Source organism: Antennarius striatus, chromosome 7 (genome assembly GCF_040054535.1).
Source record: "Antennarius striatus isolate MH-2024 chromosome 7, ASM4005453v1, whole genome shotgun sequence".
NCBI classification, from domain to species: Eukaryota; Metazoa; Chordata; class Actinopteri; order Lophiiformes; family Antennariidae; genus Antennarius; species Antennarius striatus.
Genome location: NC_090782.1, coordinates 24,920,107 through 24,942,550, shown reverse-complemented (window position 1 = coordinate 24,942,550; position 22,444 = coordinate 24,920,107). Strand labels below are relative to the sequence as shown.

Below are 22,444 nucleotides of genomic sequence, written 5' to 3'. Positions count from 1 at the left end.
AATTTAAAATCATTTTTTGAGCTTAAATTGTGGAACTTGTGAATATTTTAGAAGAGCTGATGGGAAGGTGGATTTTTAAAAGTTTTTCTTAATTTTCCATATAATGAGGAAATTTTGCAACTAATTTAGTAACAGTAAGACCTGTTTGCTTTTTAAAGACGGCTCCACACACGCTGACGCCAGCGCCTGTCGGGCGGGGTCATGTGGGCGCTGCTCATAAAGCAGCGGTGGGACATCAGCACCTGACGCGGTTCCCGTTGACACAGTGACACTGATGGAGACGTTTACCGTAACCCCGACGATGCAGCCGCTCTTCATCGCTTAACTCAGACGTCATCAGTCCGTTGACGTCACTCAGTGACAGGAGGAAGTATTAAAACGGCGGATCAGTCGCCTGATAGGCCGAGCCTTGTCATGTGACCATGTGACGATGGTGTTGGTTTGGATTTTTTGCACCAGAACAACTAGATTGACTAACTGGGATCATTAAATCCAAATTATGGATCAAGTCAGATATGGTCTGGAGCGATGATGTCATCATCACTTCTGGCCAATCCCAGGAAGTCACACAAAATCAGCTCATTGTTCCACGACGATAAAGAGTCCTTTAAAAACATTAAAATATTTAAAACAACAGCAATAAAAAAATATTAATTTGACTTTTTGAAGAAACAATCAAAGCAATAAAATAGCCTCTGATTGGTCGGCCTCACTGCTGGCTAACAGCTAACAACATGCTAACCACTATGTTGAATAGAAGACAATAATCAGTAGATATTTCTCCAGATTTGTTACTTTTTTGGATGAATTATTGATTATTCTTTAACCACAGCTAAAACTGTCTTTGAGCCGCGGCGCCGCTGTCGCACTGCGCCGCTGCCCGACGACAGCGGCGCGTTTACAGGATGAAGAACTGGTGTTTCAGACACGTTACACCCTGACCCACATCCTCTTCATCCTCGCTCTCTCTCGCGGCCGCCGCCTCGCCGCCGGGCGGAGCCGGCAGGACGACGCAGATTGGTGTGAAATCGCCGCCTAACAGGCGGGAAATTGGCTGTTATTTTTGGAGCAGAGTCAGGGGGGACCGTCGGACCATCATCCTCTCTCTAATGAGCAGGTGATGGAGACGTACCCAAGGAGGGGGAGGAGGAGGATGGACGCCACACACACACACACACACACTCACGGCATCGAAACGGGAAAACAGCTGATTAACCGAGAGGAAGCAAATATCAGTCGTCACACGTCTCATTTACAGAATTTACCTTCAGTGATGAACGCCTGGAGGGGGCGGGGTCTACAGGGGAGGCTCCACCCACAAGGTCACTCCAGATGTTTTGGTTCGCAGAAAAGATCTGGATTTCAACCCAATCTGCAAAGAATGAAGGGTTACAGAGATCCTATTGGTTCACGAGGGAACCAAGACAAACTCCGCCCACATCAAAGCTGAGGAAGATCAGAGGAATTTATTTTGAAAGAACACTTCCTGTCCAAACCTTGAGAACACATGTGCAGAACCGACAGTTCGACCAGCGCGGGTTTGAGTCCGATGGACGGCGTCCTCATCATCACACACACACACACACACACACACACACACACACACACACACACACACACACACACACACACACACACACACACAGGGACTTTTTCCCGGAGGTGTCGGCAGCAGAACACTGCCCCCTGCTGTCAGATCCTCACAGTGCAGATGGAGTCAGGTCCAACTTGGAGTCAGTGTTAATCTTTAGTACTTTTTTTTCCGAACAGAACTTGAATTGTCATGGTGGTAAGCGGATGCTGGTGTCGCTGTAGCAACCCCCTGTAGAAATATTCCCTCCATGTTCGAGATTAAAAAGAAGTATTTAAAACTAGAAGGCATTGAAAACGCTTGTAAAGTGCGTCGCAGTTGTGAAGGCTGCAGACTGAGAGGCTTTCCCATCATGCATCAGTCCGGTCCATCATTCCTGTTTAGTCTTCGGTTTCGTGTGGCGCTAGAGCGGGGGGCAGCGTGGTCCCACAGGGCCCCTGGAAGTGGAACCTGACAGAGGAGGGGAGAACGTTACCGTGGAAACGGGTATGACTGAGGCAGGGCATGGCGGCAGGCGGGGCCTACTTGAAGCGCATGGTGACTGGCGTGTCCTCCATGTTGAACTCGGCCACAGGGACGCCTCTGGACGCCAGGTCGGGGGCAAACATGGCGGCGGGATACACGACGGACGATGTGCCGACCTGCAGCGCGGGATCGGATCACAGGAAGTGAGTAGAGGTCCAGAATCTTAGATGATTTAGAAACGTCGTTTTATTTAGAGCACTCAAACGCACCACGAGGCAGAGGTCGCAGGCGTCCAACACGGCGTCCACGCGCTGCAGGACGTCCGAGTCCAGAGACTCTCCAAACCAAACCACAGCCGGTCGGAGGAGGCCGGCGCAGCCCGGCTGCTCGCACCTGAGACGCCAACACACACTCAACACACACACACAACGCGAGAGCAAAGAGCAGAGCGCTAACGGGAAGCGAACCTCACCTGGGCAGGTGCTGGATGGGGATGTTGGCTTCATCGGTGTCGGGGTCTGGAGCTCTGATGGGGGAGAAAGAACCGATCACACCCGGAGACAGGTGGAACTGGAACACCTGTCCCAGTGCTACATGCTAACTCACCGAGAATGCGCTAATGCTATTAGCTTAAAGCAGGGATGTCAAAACTGAGGGCATCATCAGCATCATGTCTGTCCTCAAAGGGCCAGATGTAACTAATAAATGTAACTAAATGTAACTAGTAGGGCTGTCAGTGTAATGCGTTAATCAGATTAATTAATTACGCTGCAAATTAATGTGCTATAAAAATTAACGCAATTAATCGTGAGTGGCAAGTGTATTCTATTGATTAGTCATGTACTACAGTTTTGTAATGTCCTACAATTCAAATTCTTTATTTGGGGGCCTTTAGCAGGTATGAGATTAAAATGCGATTCATTAGATTAACTAATTACAAATCCTGTAATTAATTAGATTAATTTTTTTAATGGCCTGACAGCACTAGTAACTACTCCTTAATTCTGACTTATTCTAGTTCCAAACATTACAGTTAGACAGAAAAAAACATGTTTGTTTGTTTCTCTGTTCTAACATAAATCCTTTTCATTTGTCAGGTTATTAAACCCACAGAACTCCATCAATCAAGGATCAAACTATCAATCAGTAAAGAAAAATAACATCAGGCACAAGTTAGGACGTTAACTTTGTTCACAACGTTTAGTCAGAGTTAAAATGGGCTGAACTACTGCATTGTGGGAAATGTAGTTTTGGAAATGTAGTCCAGAGAGAGTAGAGTCGAACTTTATTGATCCCTTAAGGAGATTCCGTCAGGGAAAACAACTAATAAACAAATTTGACGTATTTATTATTAGACACTCTGACCTTTTATGCTCTCGTGGGCAACATAAAATGACGTGGAGGGCCACATTTGGCCCCCGGGACCTTGAGTTTGACACGTGACTTAAAGGCTTTAAATCAACTCTGGGTTTCTGGAGATTCACCCTTGGAAATGAACGGACTTTTTATTTATTATATTTCCCCCCCCAAAACTAGCCCCCAACCGTCTGTCAGCCTCGGACGACATTTAGATTTTTATTTGGAAATCAAACCGTCATCTCTTAGAAAGCGTTTGTTAGTTGACATTTAATTAAAAGATGCAATTTATACAAAGACAAACAGGAAGTTCTGATGAAATAACCCGTCTAATAATAGAACTACATCTATCAATCGGCTGCATTGATTTAGCGTTAGCGGGACGTTAAACACGCCTCCATCCTTTGTTCGGATTACAAACATCCTTTTAAATGTCAGATTAGCGGCGTTTTAAGTGACATTTCAGCGCGGTCACGCGTTCTCCTATCCAGGATGTCATCAGGTTTTATTTGGCTCCACGTTTTTCCGGGGTGACATTTAGCGCTCACGTATGATGGATAATTCTTATTACACATTTTCATATTGTTGAGGAAAACAGTGTAATTCATCAGACGGAGTTCTTACCCTTTTCCCTCCAGAGCGGCGCAGATGGGGCTCTTGTAATTGGCTGCTTCATGACCACAGCTCATGCAGCGCGTTTTAAACAGACTTCCTGGATTAACGACACCAAAGACGCCAGATTACGGCTCAGACAATGAAAAAAAGACCTGTGGATTAACGCTGCAGGCGTTTTGTTTTAAATACAACCACAAATCAAAACCAGGATTATTCCACATGTTCGTTTTACGACTAATGAACACATTCCTGTGTTTTATAAAAACATTGGATTAACCTCATTCATTATGGTGGGAAATTACATTTAATCATGAATCAGTTTGGTTTATTTTTATTTTAAGATTGATCGTAACTCCACTAAAACCTGATCAGATCTAAAGTAGAACCTACAGATACGAGTTAAATCCGTTCCGCGACTGAACTCATAAGTCAAACAACATTTAAAAAAAACGTTTTTAGTTTGTTCCAGTCTTTTAAAAAAAGTCCCAGACCCCCTAGATTATAAAAAAACCCCCACATATTTTTATCAACCAATAGACAAGCAGATATTACCTGTGTATAATAAATTATATATAAGTAATGTAAGCGATAATAAAGAACGAAAAGAAACGTAAAAGAAGAACACACGAGCTACGTCTTTACTCCACCAATGAGAACGAGATCCGGTCTCACTGATGTTGTTTCCATCCACCAACATCCAGATACAGGCTTTAATCCCTCTCACCTGGATTTTAATCCAGATCAGGGAACCTCAAGAGGATTATAGAATTATTTTTATTATTATTTGTAATATTTCTAACATTTTTCTTACAGTAAAAATAAAATAAAAAAATTCTGATTTTGATTTTATCTTTATATAAAAGATCCACCCTAAACAGATTTTCACCTAAAACTCTAACACTTCAACATGTTGGATTTGACTCGGTCCTCGCCGGCGTCTCCACGGCGACGTACTCACCGTGGAGTTCCAGGACATTTTTGGATCCGGCGCGGCGGTGGAGCTCGTCGATGTTCTGCGTGACGACCGTGACTTTACGTCCACGTTTGCTCAGACGCTCCTCGCACTCGGCGATGGCCACGTGGGCCGGGTTGGGCGTTTTGGTGAGCATGACCTCGCGGCGGTAGTGGTAGAACTCCCAGACGCGGGACGGGTTACTGGAGAAGGCCTCCGGGGTCGCCAGCGTCTGCAGGACGAACACGCGAAGAGGGACTTGTGGGAAATATCCAATAAATACACTCCCAGAACTGTTCTTGTCGGACTAGAACCAGATCAGGCTTCCTACCGGTGCTTGCCATTTCCTCCAGTAGCCTCCGGCCCCCCGGAATGTGGGGACCCCGCTCTCGGCGCTCACGCCCGCCCCGGTGAGGACCACCACATTCTTGGACTTGGAGAAAATCTCCCTGAAAGCTGCCAGGTCTGAAAATAAATAAATAAATTTTAAAAAAAAGCACAGGAATGCAAACAGACCGTCAGAGAAATGTGTGGCATGAGGAAGAAGATGAACCAGGAAAGGCGAGGAGCACCTGAGCTGGGGCGCGCCATGATGGGGCGACGCCAAGGGGGTTTCAGGAGGTCACACAGGTGGGAGTTGAAGACGCCTCTGTGGGCCAATCGACGCACAACCATCTGTTGGGAAATAATGAGATAAAATTATAAAATAAAAATAATATTTAAAAATACAAAAAAACAGTATAAAAAATATAAAAATACAAAATAATCGTAATAATAAGAATATTAAATAATAATATAAGATTAAAAATGACCATATATGGTCTCATGTGAATAAACGCAGGACAAACAACCCGTGTTAGCATAAACAAACACAATGCTAACATGCTAGTTCCTGTGTTTAGCCGTTCTAGCGTGCGCGCGAGCTGCCGGTGTGAGTCCCCTGGTGACGTAGCATCGTTCCGGTCACCTGTCTGCCCGCGAGCCACCGTGGAACATTAGCTACGACGGCCTGTTAGCTTCCGGTGAGGGGTGCTTCCGGTGAGGGGTGCTTCCGGTGAGGGGTGCTTCCGGTGAGGGGTGCTACCGGTGAGGGGTGCTACCTAGAGGAGGCTAACAGTCCGAGCCGGTTCGCTAGAGGCTCGCGCGCGCACGTTCGTAGCATAAGAAGCTAGGTGCCGGTGATGACGTCATGCCGGTTAACTGTTGCTAACGACGATAATGCTAACTACTCACCTGACAGACGGAAGGCAGTCAGTGAGGACAACAGGAAACCAGTCGGTGTTTTGAGTCACCCACGAGCCGGCTTGGGGCACGCTGATTGGTTGAGGCAGGAGCCAATGGAAGAGGAGCGGAGATGTGAGCGACACTGATGTCGTCTGACCAGCAGAGGGCGTGGTCGTCTGCAGGGAGGCTCTGCAGGGAGGAGAGACGGATTACTGCTCTTTCCTGTTCAAATTAATGAACAATAAAGTTTGATTTATCAAATAAAAAAATACATAAATCAGGAATCAACCTGCTGGTTTGACTTTATTACCGAGATAAATATATAAAAGTAATAATAATAAATAATATTTTTTTAGAATATAATAATAGTAATAATATTAATAATATTAAATAATAGAGATATAATAATAATAACAGAGATATAATAATAATAATGATGATGATAATAATAATGATGATTGAATGAAAGATTTTAATGTGATTAGTGGCTAGTGAACCTGAAGAGCGGTGGGTTTTTAATAATTAAGAACAGATTATTATTTAAAATAATGGAAAAATCTTACTTGTGTGGCCGGACCCCAACATCTCTAATAATAATAATAAACCCACGATGCTTACTTGATTGATTTAAAGGTTGTCTGAATTTTTTTTTCATTTACAGACAAAACCTAATTTTGACGCCATAACAGAAATAATTCGCAATATTTGCTTAATAAAATCATATAATCAATCAGAGTTGTTGCTGATAATTGATTGATGATTGATTGATGATCTCTCCTGCAGAGAGGAGCCTCATCTATTTCTATTGGTGTTCTCGTTAGAACTTGAAATAGATCCCAGACTCACTCTCTCCCGTCCTACCCCCCCCCCCCCCGACCCTCCTCCCCCCTCCCACACCGACTACCAGGCGGGTGCACGAGCGGCTGCTGCGGCGCCGAGTCTCTCGCAGTCGCGCTGCCCGGCTGGCCGAACATGGCGGCGGCCCCGGAGGAGGAGGTAGACCGCAGGCCGATCCGGAGGGTCCGGTCCAAGAGCGACACGCCCTACATCAACGAGGCGCGCATCTCCCTGCACCTGGAGACAGGTAGGGTGGCGCGTGTCGGGGTGATGCGGGAGCACGCGCTTCACGCCTTCACGACAGTTCCCACGCATCACCGTGCGGAGACGGTACCCGCGGTGCTCGGCTGCACCTGGAAGGACGGCGGTGAATCACGCACGGCGACAATCTCCCACGTAAACTCTTGCGGTCCAGCTGTGCGTGTGATGCCGCGGGACACGGCTATTTCCTGGAAGCCCTGCGGGATGACGGGTGGCTGCGACAGGGCTCCACCTCGGTGCAAACCGGACCACCTCCGGTCCTCAGTATCCTAAACGCATTATTACTATTATTGCATTCGGTTGGGGGGGGGGGGGCGTGGGAGGGGGTGGGCGCGCTTCTGCTGCGTCGATCAGTAATTGTTTCCTTTGTTGCCATGGTCACGGGATCAGGATCATCAGCATCTTGGTGGATCGGTTTTGGTAATTTCATGCATGTCCGTTTTGAATTCTTCCGTGGACCCGCCCCCCCGCCCCATCACCGAGGGGGGGGGGGCGTCTTTCAGGTCAGCTGTCCACGGCCCCGCGGTGCTGAAGATGCCTGGAGGATTTGCGCAAATGTTGTCTATTGGTGATCATCACTACGCGTTTATGAGCTGCGGTGTTCCAACTGTGAGCGACCCACCCCCTAGAACACCCCCCCTCCAGAGACAGATCCGGGTCAGGTGGTGCTGTGCTGCTTTTTCCTCATTTTCATCCATCCATCCATCCATCCATCCATTCATCCTTCTATCTATTATAATAACTTCACTTGGATAGTCAGATGGCCTGGGTCTGGCCGGGGGGTTCTGCCTGTTAAAAGGCAGGTTTAATTTCTTTCAAAATCTCAGTGAGTCATTTGGATAAAATATAAAAATCAAAGGCTAAAATGACATTTTATGATATTACTGATTAAAAGTTGTATTTGCCGATGCAATCAACCCAGATGCCTGATGTCAGATGAACAGAACCACATCTTTCAAACTGAATTTACAGTCCACCCAAATACGTTCCAGGAACCACACGCGATTAATGAATTCCACGATTGGGTGACAAACTATTTCTTATTATTTGCAGTAATTTAAACGTTTGTGAACCCCCCCCATACTGATATTAAACCACCTTCTATCTGTTTTACTTTTTCCCACACTCTGATAGACTGTTTAAAGCACTTTTTTGTCTCATGGAAGTCCGAGATTCACAGAACCAAGCGCACTTCCGGATGCTGTCAGCCAATAGAATGAGTGTACGGTATCACGTGACTGCCGACCAAAAATCCGCGATGAAGCAAAGTCGCGAGCGTTGATGCGCGAATGTGCGAGGGTGCACTGTATATTCTAAATAAAAATCTTTTATAAATCCCACACAAAGTGGAGGAACGACGAACGCCTCCTCGTGTCGGTCGCTGTGAGTCAGACATAATCCCACCAGAATGAGGAGGCCAAAGTAAATCTTCATTTTCTGCCAATTTAATCCAAAAATATGAAGCGAAACAACAAAGACTTTAAAAACTCGTAACTTCTGGTCGTGTTTTCTGCTCGTTTGTTGTCAGGAGAAAATCCAGCCTTACATAAATGCTAATGAGCTCAGGATAGTCTCACATGTTTGCCCTGTAATCACCCCTCCTGGCCTCCGTTAGTCCGTTTAGACCCTTCATGACTCATGAGTTCAGACCCAACCTTCTCATAATCTCTCTCAGCCGCCCTCTCCTCTTCGTCAAAGCTTCCTCTGCGTTCTGTTTTGCTATTAACCCCTTCATCTTAGCGAGATTAGCTTAGCCTCCTCAGCAAGAGTAGTTCTATTCTTTGTTTGTGTATGTATTCATGTATTCCCTTCCTTTCCCATCTTCGTGTTTTTGTGACGCCGGTGGAATCGCCCACTCCCTCGATCGCCGTTTACTTCATGTGTTTAGCTGAAATACAGCCCCCTCCTCCCAGATATGAGCCCCCACTCATTTCCTGCACGTTTGGACTTTGATGGATGATGGCTGTCGAAACCAAACGACAGGGATGGGATAAAGTTCAGGTGCGGCTCCTCAACAGGAAATAATCTGGTTCTCTCGGTTCATACTTCGCTAGGAATGCTAAATTGATGCTAGCAGGGAGTAAAGGGTGGTAACCCTGCCGTGTCATTGGCTGCTGATACGATTCTTTTTGTGTTGTGTCTTTAGTTTCGGGGTCGTGGTGAGGCTGAGAAACTGAAGGCTAAAGGAGAGCAGGAAGCTCATTGGTTTGGTTTGGGCAGGGATTGGACGGAATGGAAGGGGCTGGGGTCCACGCCCTGTTGTGTGTCCTTCAGGTTATCGTTGTTCTACATAACATGTGTGTGTTTCAATGAAATATCAGGAAGGCGTGGAGTCAAACGCCACCTGAGACCGCCCCCTGCTGTCAGATCTGTTTTCCTGATGGTGGAACCGACCCGTTGGTTGTGAATGTTTGTGTCTGCCGGGGGCAGACGAGAGCGTGGCTCTGATGCATTATGGATTTGAGGCTAATGTGTTTGGCAACCGTCACCTACATACACACCAACACGACAGCGACAGGAACTCTCACTGTGAGTCGCATTTCCGTCCACTTGTTGACCCGACATCAGACGGTCGCCTCGTTCTGAACCCGTTTATTCCCAGGTCGCGTCTTCTGGTGTCCGTCCACAGAAGACACGGGTCATGTTGGAGAGTCAGAAACAGCTAGAAGTGAGACCAGCTGAGAGTTGGACTCAACCAAAACAATGAGCCAAAACGGGCTGAAGAGCACCGTGGATGCTTCCTCAGCAAAGAGCAAGAGGCAGGCCTCGCTGTGCTCGGATTGGAATGTAGAGACCTGAATGAAAGGGTTAAAGGAGAGGAGCAGGGACAGAGCCAGAAGAACTGGGAGAGCTTTAGTACTTCCTGCCCCCCCCATCTTTCAACAAAACATTGGAACCCCTCCCACCTCCTCCTCCTCTGCTGGCATGGGGCTGGTTCCATTCAGCTCAGACAAGCCAACCATTGTGCTGAGAGGAGAACCTGAGCCAGGGAAGGTTCTCCACTAAGACTCTCAGCTGGTGTCCTATGGTGGGTTTGGGGGGGGGGCGTCACGCTGGTCTTCATGAGGTGTGAGACGCTTCTTCTCTTCCATCCGTCTGCATCCGAGGAGACGGCCGACGAACCCGACGAGCCGCCGTGTGAGAGGGATGACTCACGTCCCTGCGATAGCATCACACACACGTACAAACAAACGACACACACCCACTGTCGCTCTGTATTGTGTTGGGGGGAGGGTGTGTGTGAAAGACTACGAGGAGGAAGAGACATCTTGGAACTTCCTCCTCCCTCATCCAGTCACACCTTTGTTCAGTTGCCCCATGTCTGTCGATGGGGCAACAATGACAAAAACAACAACAAACAAACAACCCCCCCTTCATTAGTTTCATCCCTATTAGAGGACAGTCTGTCATTGGACATCATTTGAATCTTTCCATCCAGTCTAATCCTGACACCTCTGATTTAGCAGCAGCGCCTTCAGGACCCAGAGAATGATTAATGCTTTTATTCTGAAGGAGACAGGAGGAGGCGAGGAGTTAATGTTCATCAGAAATAGTGTCTGCCCTCCATTAATCACACAGACACTAACGGCCGCGGCTTTGGTTTGGATCAAAAAGATGGTCTGGGTTTTGTTTGTTTGCTTGAAACAATGGAAATGAATGAAATTTCAAAATAAAAGCACCAGCTAATTTGATTCTCTACATGATAATTATCCAAAAACGTAATTTTTTCTATGGAGTTAAGTTAAGGAGACCTCTGCTGGTCGTTAGAAGGACTGCAGGTTCAATCAACAGCTGTATGCTAACAGCTTAGAGGCATGAAGTCTGACAGCATCGGTCTTATTGATCAGCACATTTTCATTCGATAGACAGCTGTTGAGGCCCGGACATGTGACGTCTGGACCGGATCAATAATCAGCTGTGTTTATGTGAGGCTTTAAAAAACGACCAGCTTCTTTTATACCTCACTGTTCTTTCTTTTTACACGTAGAAACAAATCATGGGTCAAGGTTCTGATGGTGCCGCGGTTGGTTGGTAGGATGTGGTCGGTCAGTCGGATGTTCGGGTTTCATTTGAGGTCCATCATTTTCTGATGGTCCAGTCCGGAACCACCAGAATCTACAGTTTTTCTAGAAACCCTTTACATCCAGATCCAGATCCAGATCCAGCTTCTGGTTCCTGAGGCATCTGATCCAGATCCTCCACTTCTGGAATGTTTCTGCTTTTCCTAGAGCAGCCGCCGCCTTCACATCCACCAGAGGTTTTCTATGGGTTCCAGTCTGGAGAAGCCTCTTAAATGATCCAGAACGTCTTGTGGAACCACATCGTGGACTCTGGGGTCTGCCCGGATCTTCATTCTCTTTGGTTCATGACTCCACAGAACACCTCAAAGCTGCTGGGTCTGATCCAGAACTGTTCTAAGCTGCTGGAGCGTCTGTTCTGGATCTTCTGGGTCAGCAGTGATGAAGGTCTGGAGCTGATGGAGATCCAGACCAGAACCAGACAGTGGTATGAACTGAGTTCTCTCATGAAAAGGCTAAGATGTGTCGTCTTCCTCTATGATTCGTTTCTATTTTAAGTTTTTTTGTGATTTCCTGACGGGAGGCGGGGCTTTCAGATGATTGTTTTTGCAGCGTGTTAGCTAAACGCGTCCCCATCGGCTGCCTGACGTCTTTATAATCACGACGTCTCGTTTAAACCCTCCTCTTGGTGACACATTTCTTTGTAAGTCGCTGTTGTGGTTCCAATTTTTTGTGAAGCTATTTTTGCTTCCTGTAAGGAGGTCACGCTTCCACCGCCGCCTTCATTTGTTGTCTAGCAGGAGGACACAAATACCACTCGGCTGCTTGAGAGACCGATCCAGACCGAGCTGCTGACGGCTACATGCTGCTTCTTAAATCACAACGTCATTAAAACAGCACACCCTTCCCATCATGCACCTCTGCTGCTGAGGAGGAGATGATGGTGCTGCTGTCAAACACCTGACGGCGTCCTGGAGGCCGATCGATGTGAATCCTACTGCAGGCCGACCTGTTTCTACCAGCTGCAGGAGAGACGATGGATTTATTGATGGATTTATTGATGGATTTATTGATTAACGTCTTTAAGCTCACGTCTCCTGAGGCTTCAGAGAACAGACTGAACCCCGTGAGGTGATGAAGATGAAGGTGATGAAGATGAGGAGCGAAGTCCTCATGAGTAGGAAATTTCTCTGGCTTCTTGTGTTTTGTTGAGTTATCTGAGTGAGCGCCACCTGTTGGCGATCATCAGTAACTGCGGTCTGCTGAAGGTCCAACGTGTGGAACCAGTTCTCTTGACAACCTGACCCGCTGCAGTCTGAGTTCCTCTGTTTTTAGAATCTGATTCTGTTGCTTTTAATTTATAATTCACTCATTAGTTTGTTTCCTTGAAGCACTTTTGGTATTTTTTTTTAATATAAGCAGGATTCAGGTACTTTAGAAATATTTTTGTTGAAAACAAATAACACCAGAATTCAGAATAAGGTGTAAAGAAATCAGATTAGTATTACAAATGTTTTGTTTTAAAAAGTCAAAATTGTAATAATAATTGAAATTGTGGTAATAATTGTAGTAATAACAGTGAAAAGGATAGAAAATTTAAGTATGTAATTGCACATAAAATAAACTCAAAACATTATAATAAACGAGTAGAAATAATGTACAACAATTTAAAAACTGTCACGTGAACAACCTGCTTCGATCTGATTGGCTGCCATCACCAGGCGCCCGTTAAAACCCGGCCGTGATTGGTCGAATCTGTGGAGGCGTGACACGGGTCAGGATATAAACATTTCACCCGGAAGTAACAACGCATTTCAAAATATATGTAAAGCGCTAACGCTGCTGAGTCGTTTTAGTGTTTTATCTTAAATAAACTGTGAAACTAATAACTTTATTGTTGTGGTAAAATAAAGCGTTTAGAGCTGTATGACTTCATTCCTTACATGATTAGCTTAGCCGGCTATGCCTGCTATATGATGTAGAACCCAAAATAAACTGATCGACATAAAAATTGCAAAGAAAAAATCTTTATAGAAACACACAAATATTTTAATGTGTCTTTTTTTCTTGTGTATTAGATAGTAATTATTAATTTCAGTAATATTCACAAAATAAGAGCAAATGACATCCCAGGACAACAATTCACGATCAATTTCATACTTGTAAATATAAAGCATGTACTTATAACTATATCTGTTACAAATAAACTATATCTGTCTACTAATAAACAAGTGTTGACACCAGAACCTCCTTTCCTGTTAGTTTAAAGACAAAACAAACTTTTATTATTAATCATTAATTCGTCCTGCTCCGGGGCCGATGACAAACTTTTCTATCCTATTAGAATTCTGCTTCCATTCTGTTTTCTGAAGTCATTGATTATATATCTGTGATCAGAAGCTGTGCTCTGATTGGTCCAAGATACCTGACAGAGGTGGAGCTTTTTGCTTTATTTTTCCGGGGAAGTTTTGAGTCTGTTTTTCACACCAGGACGACACAGAGAACTCAAACAGGAGGTTGTTGGTGAAGATTCTGTGTGGTGGAGGGTGTGTTTGTTTTATCCATGGCCCCACACCTCCGTCACAGACGGGGAAACATTTCACACCGGATACAAGAAAGCTGAACGTTAAAACGATCGCCACCTGATCGTTCACACACTTTTATCCAAGTTGTTTACATGTTTGTTTTGCAGCTGAAGAGGCAGAGCGTTTGGCAGCGATGCGCTCTGATTCGCTGGTGCCGGGCACGCACACGCCTCCCATCCGGCGGCGCAGCAAGTTCGCCACGCTGGGCCGTCTGTTCAAGCCCTGGAAGTGGAGGAAGAAGAAGAGCGAGAAGTTCAAGCAGACGTCTGCCGGTGAGCACCCGAACGCATCATAGCGGGCATTCTCTGCTTCTCCCGTCGCCGCAGCAACCGCCTCCGGCCAGGTTCACTGATCAGTCCTGTCTGACCCTGATCTGACGTCTCCTGTCCTCCCCCCAGCGCTGGAGAGGAAGATGTCCACCCGGCAGAGCAGAGAGGAGCTCATCAAGAAGGGGGTCCTGAAGGAGGTTCACGACAAAGGTAATCCTGTTTGATCTGGATCACAGATCTGGATCTGGACCGGTTCTTCTGCTGAACCAGGTTTTTAAGGACCGCCTCTTGTCTTAGATGGCTCCGCCTCGGCTGAGCGGGAGGAGGTGTCGATGGAGAACGGCCGTTCCCCGGAGCTGGGATCCGACCCGTCGGAGTCGGACGGTGCCGACCCGATGGAGGGAGCTGGAGGTAGGGGGGGGAACCCACGAAAGTCCCGCCTCCACTGTCATGGAGCTCCACCTGACTCCTCTCTAGAGTTGCAGATGCTAAGTGAGGGTGAACGCCAACAGGACCACTCCCTCAAATCCATCAAGGCTCCGCCAACAAAGAAGTCCAGCGCGTACCCGGCGGACGGCGCCGAACCCAGACCTCCGATGCTACACAAACAACCTCCTGCGCTACCGCCCAAACCCTTCAACAGGCTACCTAATCACATCACAGGTGAGCTCCGACGCCGCCGTCTGTGCTTGAAGGCGCGTCCATTCCCCTGACTCCGCCCCTCTCCCACAGACGACGCCCTAGTGAAGCTGTCGATGAAGTTGTCGCCTCCTCTACCTCCAAAGAAGCTCATGATCTCCGTACCTGCAGGGAGCATGGAGACCTCCTTGCTCACCTTCCAGAAGTGCCCCGCCCCGCCAAGCCATGCTCCAGTGGGTGGCCACACCCTACAGTACGGGACGCTGCCAGTCACGCTCCACCCCCCCAGCCGGATCATAGAGGAGCTCAACAAGACGCTGGCGCTCACCATGCAGAGGTTTGAGAGGTGAGGACCGCAGGTTTGGGCCAAAGACGAGCTAAGACGAGCTAACGCCGGTAAAGATGAGCTAACACTGGTATTTTTAGTCTCCAACATCCTGGTTAGCAACAGTAACTTTAGGGAAGTGGGTGGAGCCTTTAGGGAAGTGGGTGGAGCCTGTGTCATGGAATTACGGTACAGATTTGGATCAAGAGATAGATCTGGATATTTTTTATGGCTTATTGTTTCATTAAAAGCACCTGTTGGACCTTAGTCTTTCACATTGTTGTCATCATCATCATCATCACCGTCCTACAACACCGACCCCCCCTTCCCTACACAGCTCCATGATGCACGCCGTTCCTGCGGTGATGATCGAGTGCGACGACAAAGAGAACCTTCCCGACGAGGCAGACTACGAAGACATGCCGTGTATGTACAAAGAGGAGGAGGAAGAGGAGGAGGAGGAAGAAGATGACGAAGAGGAGGAGGAGGACGATGATGAGGAGGAAGATGAGGATGATACGTTGCTCACAAGTAAGTCTTTTCTTTTTCTAGTAAATCATTCCACCGACATCTGGAACCGATACACATTTGTAGTAAAATTAAAAATATTGGCATTAAAGTTATAAATTTCAATAATTTAAGTAGACTAAAACATTCATAATCCGTTACAGATCCAATAATGAGTCAGTCAGTCATCTTCAGATTACCACCGCTATATCCGTCCCAGCGGCATGGGGCGTAAGGCGGGGGACACTCCGGGCACGACGCCAGTGCACCGCGGAGCCACAGACAAAGACCATGCACACACACACACTCATTCCTACGGGCAATACGGGGAGAGCATGCGAACTCCGCACAGAGCGGGACTCGAACCCGGGTCCGCCGTGTTGTGAGGCAGCAGCGCTAACCACTGCACCACCATGCCGCCCCCAATAATGAGTCATCATACCTTAATATCAAGGAAACACTTGATTATCACAATGGCACAATTTGGCCACTAGGGGGCAGAAACACAATTAGAATCACCCTGGAATCTCCAATCACTCTCACCATATAAAGGTATTCATGCTAAAATGTACCTCAGCTCATGGTTTAGCTGCTAAATGCTCACAAGCGCACAGCTAACCGTGTCCTGTTTGGTTGCTGTGGCAACAATTGCATCAATACTGTTTATGGAAAGACTCAATCAATCAGGAAATGTGATGTCAAACCAAAATAATCAGCTACAAAGGGCTGACAGGCACCACAGAGCTGCAGCGTTGGACAGGACAGATCAATCGATTGGGCTCTGCTAGCCTCTTTTTTCTTCTATGATCCTTGAAGGCACACTGGCCATGAAGGTTCTACGAAAGGACTCGCTGGCCATCAAGTTGAGTAACCGTCCGTCAAAGAGGGAGCTGGAGGAGAAGAACATTCTGCAGCTACAGTCAGACCAGGAGAGGCTTGAGTCCCGACAGCAGACGGCCACCAAGCTGACCAGGTGAGCCTCCAGTGGGACCGGCGTTAGCAGAACCAGCTCTAGAGATAGACGTAGTCAACCTGACGTCTGTCTTTCAGGCGTCTGAGCCAGAGGCCGACAGCAGAGGAACTAGAGCAGAGGAACATCCTCAAACGTGAGTAAATCCACAGAGCAGGAGAACAACGCCACGCCTGCTCTGATCGTCTCGTCTTTTTACTTCCTGTAAGCTCGAAACGATCAGGAGGAGCAGGAGGAGAAGAGGGAGATCAAGAGACACCTGTCCAGAAAGGTAGAACGCTTCTAGCCGGCCCGTTTCTCGTCATCCTAACAAACTCGATCGGACTGATGCGCCTCCTTTCTCGCATCCTCCAGCTTAGTCAGAGGCCGACGGTGGAGGAGCTGAGGGAGGCTAAGATCCTGATCCGCTTCAGCGACTACGTGGAGGTGGCCGAGGCTCAGGACTACGACCGGAGGGCCGACAAGCCGTGGACCCGGCTCACGGCCGCAGATAAGGTCGTAGGCGGACGAACGCGATCGATCCTGGACCATTTGAACGACCGTGGTTTCTAACGAAGTATCTGTTTTTGCTGTTCAGGCTGCCATCCGGAAGGAGCTGAACGAGTTCAAAAGCACAGAGATGGAGGTGCACGAGTCCAGTCGCCATTTCACCAGGTGAGATTTACCGTTAGCACTCTCGATGCCGCTTATGGCAGCTTATGTTTCGGAGTCAGTTTTGGATGTTCGGATTAAAACCAGTCCCAAAGGTCCTCAGGTCCTAAAAGTACAACCCAACAGATGACAAGTTCGACTGACGTTCGTTGGCTCCAAACCCAAGCCACGCCCCTAGCATAAGAAACCATCGTTTACTTTGTCGTCATGATTTCTCCCTGCAGGTTTCACCGACCTTAAGGCGGGTCTGACGCTCCTGGGCCACGTTTCGATCGTCCTACACTGAACACCGGCGCCTCAGAGTCAGCGTCTACCTGGCAGCACAACCTGCGTTCATGGAAACGTGGGCAAACACTTCAGGCGGTCCAATCGAGCGCCTTTTCCCCCTCCACTCCCCCTAGTGGAGATTTAACAAACTTCTTGACGTTCAAAAGCTATTTGTTTTCTACGACGATGAGGTGGTTTTTACTTTGCAGGACTTTTGAGCAAAGAAGTTTTTGAAGATAAAAACAGAGTCTGTGCCAATCTGGAGACCGGGGGCGACGATGAAACTTTTTTTCAACACAGGGGTTGTTTTCTGGCCTTTCACCGTTTTCCTTTGTCAGCTGGATGTGTTTTTTTTCCCGATGGGGGCGTGATTACGTTGGTGCGTTTCTCCTCTAGGAGGACGTTTTTGTCAGCAGCTGAATCTTTCGCCAAAATGTTGATAAAATCTACAAGCCGGTGAGCGATGGAACACACGAACACACGCGCCAATCAACTGAGCAATAATTTCAACTTTGCGTTCTATTTTTGGTGGGCTGCGTTCCAAACCATTCGGACTTTCCTTTTGAACCAAAGCAACGAGACTTGCTGAGGAAGTCGAGATGTGGAACGCACCCCGGGGTGAGAGTTCAGTAACCCGGTGCGTCGCCGAGCCGACGGGATCGCTTACAGGGATTTAAAAGTTGCCAAATTCACTCGTTTCGTTTCGGAGAATCATCCGTAGACGTGTCGAGACGTTACTGAACTCACAGACTTTTATCTTAGCACTTCATTCTTCAGGCGGTACAATGTAAGAAAACAGCGCCACCTTCTGTTTTGTTTACAGTCCATGACCACATTAATGGGAGCACTGGTTGATCTGCTGTCTGTGTGTGTGTGTGTTTGTGTGTGTGTCATATTGTCAGAATTATGAGACTTGTACATAGTGAAGAAAGAAATCAAGACTTTTCAGATGTTTTTGTAAAGCAGAAAAACTGCATGTGGGTATTAATTTATTGTCTTTGATGCTGTATGCAGTTTCTTAAAGAAAAAAATATTATAAAAGAACTTTTATGCTTCCTGGCCTTCCTGTAGATTCACATCCGTCAATTTTAACGTCCATCTGTTTCTTCATCAACAAGACATTAACGGAGTCTCAACGCTAAACAGAACTGAATACGTTTGACAGATAAAACTTATTTATTATTTATTGATACGCTTTTCAAACTGAAAGCTGATCGGTTCTCATCAGAGCCTCGTGTTCAGAAGCTCACGTATAACAACACGTAAACATTTTAAGCGACTTTAAAACAAGTTGCCATCGGTTCCACTTGTTTGGTTTAACGCAGCAAGGACGAGGCTCCAAAAATGTTTTGTGAACTCAGAAGCTGTTGTTGAGCAGGAAGGAGAGTCGATTCTTTAAATGATTCCTCTAACAGGAAGAAAATCCCACATCTCCGGGTTGATGAAAATTTCCTGTTTGATCCCATCAGTAGAAATTCCCACACAGAACAGCGCAGTCCCTAAACGGAGTGAAGTCCTGATGTATTGTGGGAAAGCAGCTCACCTCTGGGCCCAGCTTGCTGTGGTTACACGGCGTGCATCGGAGTGCCGCAGTATTTGTGCCACAGGTCGATGGCTTTGGTCACGATGGCGTCCGTGTTCTCCTGCGGGATCTGGAAGGGAAATGTTATCAAGAGGAAAACCAAAACAGTCGCTCCTATTGGCTGGCTGTCATCTACTCACGTTGCAGAGGAACTTGGCCACGCCTTCGGGCCGGCTGATGCCCATCAGCACGATCTTGTAGCTCAGCAGAATCTCCAGGGCCACAAACACCAGGATCTTACAGGAGCCGCTGATCACCTTGTCCCACACCCTGAACCCAACCAGCCAAACACAAGGAACAAGTTCAAACTTTAAAAGTCATGCACACACACACACATATACAAATATATATGGACAGGACAGGCTGATTAAAAAGGCGGGTTCTGTCCTAGGATGCTCCCTGGACTCAGTGGAGGTGGTGGTGGAGAGGAGGAGGACAGCCAAGCTGTCATTGATGATGAAGAACCACTCCCACCCTCTGCAGGGCACACTGAGATCACTGGAGAGCTCCTTCAGCGATAGGTTGCTTCACCCGAGATGTGTGAAGGAACGCTATCGCAGGTCCTTCCTGCCCCCCCCCCTGATCGCACAAATTTCCCCCCTGTGGTACAATAAAGGATTATTATTTTATCTCATAAACCCACCTCTGCAGGCTGGATTCGGGGAAGCAGCCGGCGAAGCATCGCCTGAACCAGAGGCTGTAGGGCAGCAGAGCGAGGGCGCCGCTGTTCCTCAGGTGCGTCAGCAGGCGGGGCTCCTCCTGACTCAGGTAATGCTCCAGGCTCTTCGGCTGCAGCAGAGAAGGAAGCAGCTGAATCTTTATTCATTCAAGTCACCCCCACCAAAAGAAGTCCTTTTTTTCTGTAACACTAACCAGGTGGGGCAGAGAATCTCCAAACTTTGCCTGGAACTGGTTCACAAAGCACTTGATCAGCCAGTAGCAGTCCACAGGATCGTCCACGATCTCCTCCATGGCTCGAGCGATCGACAGGAAGTCCTCGTTCTCTTCATCCTGAAACAACAGGAGCACATCTCAAAGCGCTGGGGGTAGACCCACAATGCACTGCGTTAACGACGCTTCGCCTCACCGGGGGAGAGGTCTCCGAGCAGCGGGGGAGCAGCTGGCCCTCCAGCTGGAACATGCGCAGGTAGATGTGGGTGGAAGGAGTGCAGGAGTTGATGTATCTCATCACCTCCAAGCCCTCCAGGATGTCCTGGTACTGGCCCTTCCTGTAGCTGCCAACCCGGGTGTGAGAGTCACTGTGGGGGGGCAAGATCCCTGGAGGGGGATAGGACTGTGTTTGTTTGCTGATGCCTCTTCGGCCCCGTCCACACGTTTTGAAAGTGCGACTTTTTTCTTACGGTTCCTCCTTCCGTCCACACAACAACGCAGATATTCGGGACGAAAACGCCGCCCAAAGTGAAGTGTTTTTTAAACTGCGTTGTCGTGTGGACGCTGTAACCGAAACTTTTTCTATCCTGGGGGCGTCTCCTTGCGACGAAAACCACTGTGACGTCAGCTTGTGTGACCCGTGTCTACACGCACACACAGAATGGACGGAGTTAAAAGCAGCTATTTTCTGACGTAGAAGAGCTCCACGTCGAAGACGCGTTGATAAACATGCTGACAGTTGGATATTTGTTTGTTTATTTCTTTCTTTGAGTCATAAAGTTCATATATTTATTTATTAATTCATTCACTCATTCATGTTCCTCGCCAAAGATGCCGACATCAGTTCTGGGTCGGACCGGGTTGCTCTGCCTGCTGGTGGGAGAACTCTGTGATGGAGGTCGACTTTCCACACGTACTGGTCCTCTCTCCTGTCATTCTCGGAGTTGTCACGGAGGTGTTCTGCTTATAAACGTGTTGATCAGCGCACCTACGCGGTTACATGTGGACGCAAAAATTTTTTTATATGCGGCCAAAATCATGGCCTTAGAATTAAGGAAACAGGACTCTGGTATTAAGCTGACTTTATAAGATAAAATGTGCTCTATTGTGACCGTTTTCGTCAATGAAATCACTAGAGAGGAAAATCTGGATGATCTTTGATTTGAGTTCAACACTAGAGCTAACGGCCAACTAATAAGGAAGTGAGTTCAGGTGTCTTACCCAACAACACCTTCCACACGTGGATCCTGTACATGGACGGGAGGGGGAACCTCTGGCTGAAGGTGCTCAGCTTGTCCAGATCTGTGGAGAAGACGACCTGATCACAAACCACCCCCTCCTGAAACCCACTGGGTGTTACCCCGCACCTACCCAGAGGATGATCCTTCAGCAGGATCTCCAGGGACTTCTTCTCCTCCACTCCCCTGAAGCCCACCTTCTCATAATAAGCAGACCGGAAGTTCCTCTGGGGGTCGTCAGCCATACTTTATCCCCAAAATGTTTCCACAATAACTTCTCGAAATTAATATAGCAACGAAGTCCGAGTTGGTTTGGATGTAAAACGTTTCATGAAGCAGCCGAGGCTAACATTTTAGCCTGTAAACCGCTAACACTGACAGCAGGTTAAACTCAGGTAGCTGCTAGCATTTACGTGTGTTATGTTAGCACAATGTTAGCACAATGGAGCTACATATCGATCTGTCTCCTCACCTTCCTCCGACGTTTAACCCTCTGGATGAGCTACAGGGTGAAGCTAACTTAGCAAGCTAACTACATAACTACAGCCGATATGCTAACGTTAGCGTTAGCTCGAAAACTACTACCGGAAAGACACTACGTGACAATTAAGTACGTGTCGTAAACAATCACAACATTTCTCCATTGAAAGCTCAGTCAGCTACATGCTAATCACAGCTGTTGTTGTTCTTAGCCAATCACATCCGGTTACGCCTGTCGAAACAAAGTACGTGTAAAACTTGAATACCTTTTCCCCTAATATTACCGATATCATTAAAAATCAAAACTAGACGTAATTTTCTATGTGTTAAATCTCTTTTCTTCTGGCATGTTGATGTTAAAGCTGATATTCAAAATGTAAACGAGAAGTCCGAAGTGTGCTTTTAATTTGAAGGCGCATTTCCAGCTAGGCACGTACGTCTTCCGGTAGAGTCTCCACCCATTTGCATTGTCTTCCGGGGCACGTTTGAATCGATCTTTAAAACTTGACCTCGTCTTCCGAGACTGCCTAAAGCTGAGAAGTAATATCTCTCTGTAAGTCCAGCAAAGTCTAGCTCATATTTCTTAATTTTTTAAATATTCATCCTAATGTTTCCGACACTAACAAAAAAGTACTTTTTAGGTTTCTAAAAGTCATTAGGTTTTACTTGTGTGCTTTAACTGTGTACTACTGAATTTGTTAACTATATATACTGTATATA

The 22,444-nt window shown here is 47.1% G+C and overlaps 3 protein-coding genes and 1 long non-coding RNA gene across 5 annotated transcripts in view; 2 read left to right on the top strand and 2 right to left on the bottom strand.

The window, feature by feature from the left end:
• Nucleotides 1-1,447: 1,447 nt before the first annotated feature.
• Nucleotides 1,448-6,185, bottom strand: LOC137599340 (NAD-dependent protein deacylase sirtuin-5, mitochondrial-like). Its single transcript, XM_068320202.1, has 9 exons — nt 5,862-6,185; nt 5,552-5,654; nt 5,311-5,444; nt 4,986-5,211; nt 4,037-4,124; nt 2,529-2,582; nt 2,326-2,449; nt 2,117-2,232; nt 1,448-2,041 (listed from the first exon to the last, which is right to left on the bottom strand). The coding sequence occupies exons 2-9, from the start codon at nt 5,652-5,654 to the stop codon at nt 1,972-1,974; spliced, it is 915 nt and encodes a 304-aa protein (XP_068176303.1). The 5' UTR covers nt 5,862-6,185; the 3' UTR covers nt 1,448-1,971.
• A 37-nt stretch (nt 6,186-6,222) lies between these two features.
• On the top strand, nt 6,223-18,323 carry phactr1 (phosphatase and actin regulator 1). Its single transcript, XM_068320201.1, has 13 exons — nt 6,223-6,335; nt 7,111-7,287; nt 14,013-14,177; nt 14,304-14,384; nt 14,472-14,837; nt 14,907-15,159; nt 15,476-15,669; nt 16,462-16,618; nt 16,696-16,751; nt 16,825-16,886; nt 16,970-17,110; nt 17,193-17,269; nt 17,491-18,323. Exons 1-13 carry the CDS (start codon nt 6,317-6,319, stop codon nt 17,504-17,506), a joined length of 1,764 nt encoding a protein of 587 aa, XP_068176302.1. The 5' UTR covers nt 6,223-6,316; the 3' UTR covers nt 17,507-18,323.
• Nucleotides 13,359-21,950, bottom strand: tbc1d7 (TBC1 domain family, member 7). Of its 2 annotated transcripts, XM_068320205.1 has the most exons (8): nt 21,378-21,950; nt 21,228-21,308; nt 20,203-20,393; nt 19,989-20,126; nt 19,759-19,904; nt 19,256-19,385; nt 19,077-19,185; nt 13,359-14,127 (listed from the first exon to the last, which is right to left on the bottom strand). In XM_068320205.1, the coding sequence occupies exons 1-7, from the start codon at nt 21,487-21,489 to the stop codon at nt 19,099-19,101; spliced, it is 885 nt and encodes a 294-aa protein (XP_068176306.1). In that variant the 5' UTR covers nt 21,490-21,950; the 3' UTR covers nt 13,359-14,127; nt 19,077-19,098. The 2 variants fall into 2 exon arrangements, with proteins under 2 accessions (XP_068176306.1, XP_068176305.1); XM_068320204.1 differs by lacking the exon at nt 13,359-14,127 and having other exon boundaries at nt 18,515-19,185; nt 21,378-21,949.
• Nucleotides 21,951-22,207: 257 nt separating this feature from the next.
• The window catches only part of LOC137598634 (uncharacterized), a 28,374-nt gene continuing 28,137 nt past the window's right edge, over nt 22,208-22,444 (top strand). The window contains exon 1 of the long non-coding RNA XR_011036708.1: nt 22,208-22,277. This is a non-coding gene — a long non-coding RNA (uncharacterized lncRNA). The remainder of the gene's footprint in view (nt 22,278-22,444) is intronic.

Bases quoted from the DNA above. Each gene is read 5' to 3' on its own strand.
- phactr1 (XM_068320201.1), top strand. The intron at 16,752-16,824 runs GTGAGTAAATCC...ACTTCCTGTAAG, and splicing joins GCAGAGGAACATCCTCAAAC to CTCGAAACGATCAGGAGGAG. The intron at 16,887-16,969 runs GTAGAACGCTTC...CGCATCCTCCAG, and splicing joins AGAGACACCTGTCCAGAAAG to CTTAGTCAGAGGCCGACGGT.
- tbc1d7 (XM_068320205.1), bottom strand. From the start codon at position 21,489: ATGGCTGACGACCCCCAGAGGAACTTCCGGTCTGCTTATTATGAGAAG. The intron at 20,394-21,227 runs GTAAGACACCTG...ATCCCCCTCCAG, and splicing joins CGTGTGGAAGGTGTTGTTGG to GGATCTTGCCCCCCCACAGT. The intron at 19,186-19,255 runs GTGAGTAGATGA...TTTCCCTTCCAG, and splicing joins TGGCCAAGTTCCTCTGCAAC to ATCCCGCAGGAGAACACGGA.
- LOC137599340 (XM_068320202.1), bottom strand. From the start codon at position 5,654: ATGGTTGTGCGTCGATTGGCCCACAGAGGCGTCTTCAACTCCCACCTG. The intron at 4,125-4,985 runs GTGAGTACGTCG...TCGTTAATCCAG, and splicing joins AAATGTCCTGGAACTCCACG to GAAGTCTGTTTAAAACGCGC. The intron at 2,450-2,528 runs GTGAGGTTCGCT...TTGGCGTCTCAG, and splicing joins CCCATCCAGCACCTGCCCAG to GTGCGAGCAGCCGGGCTGCG.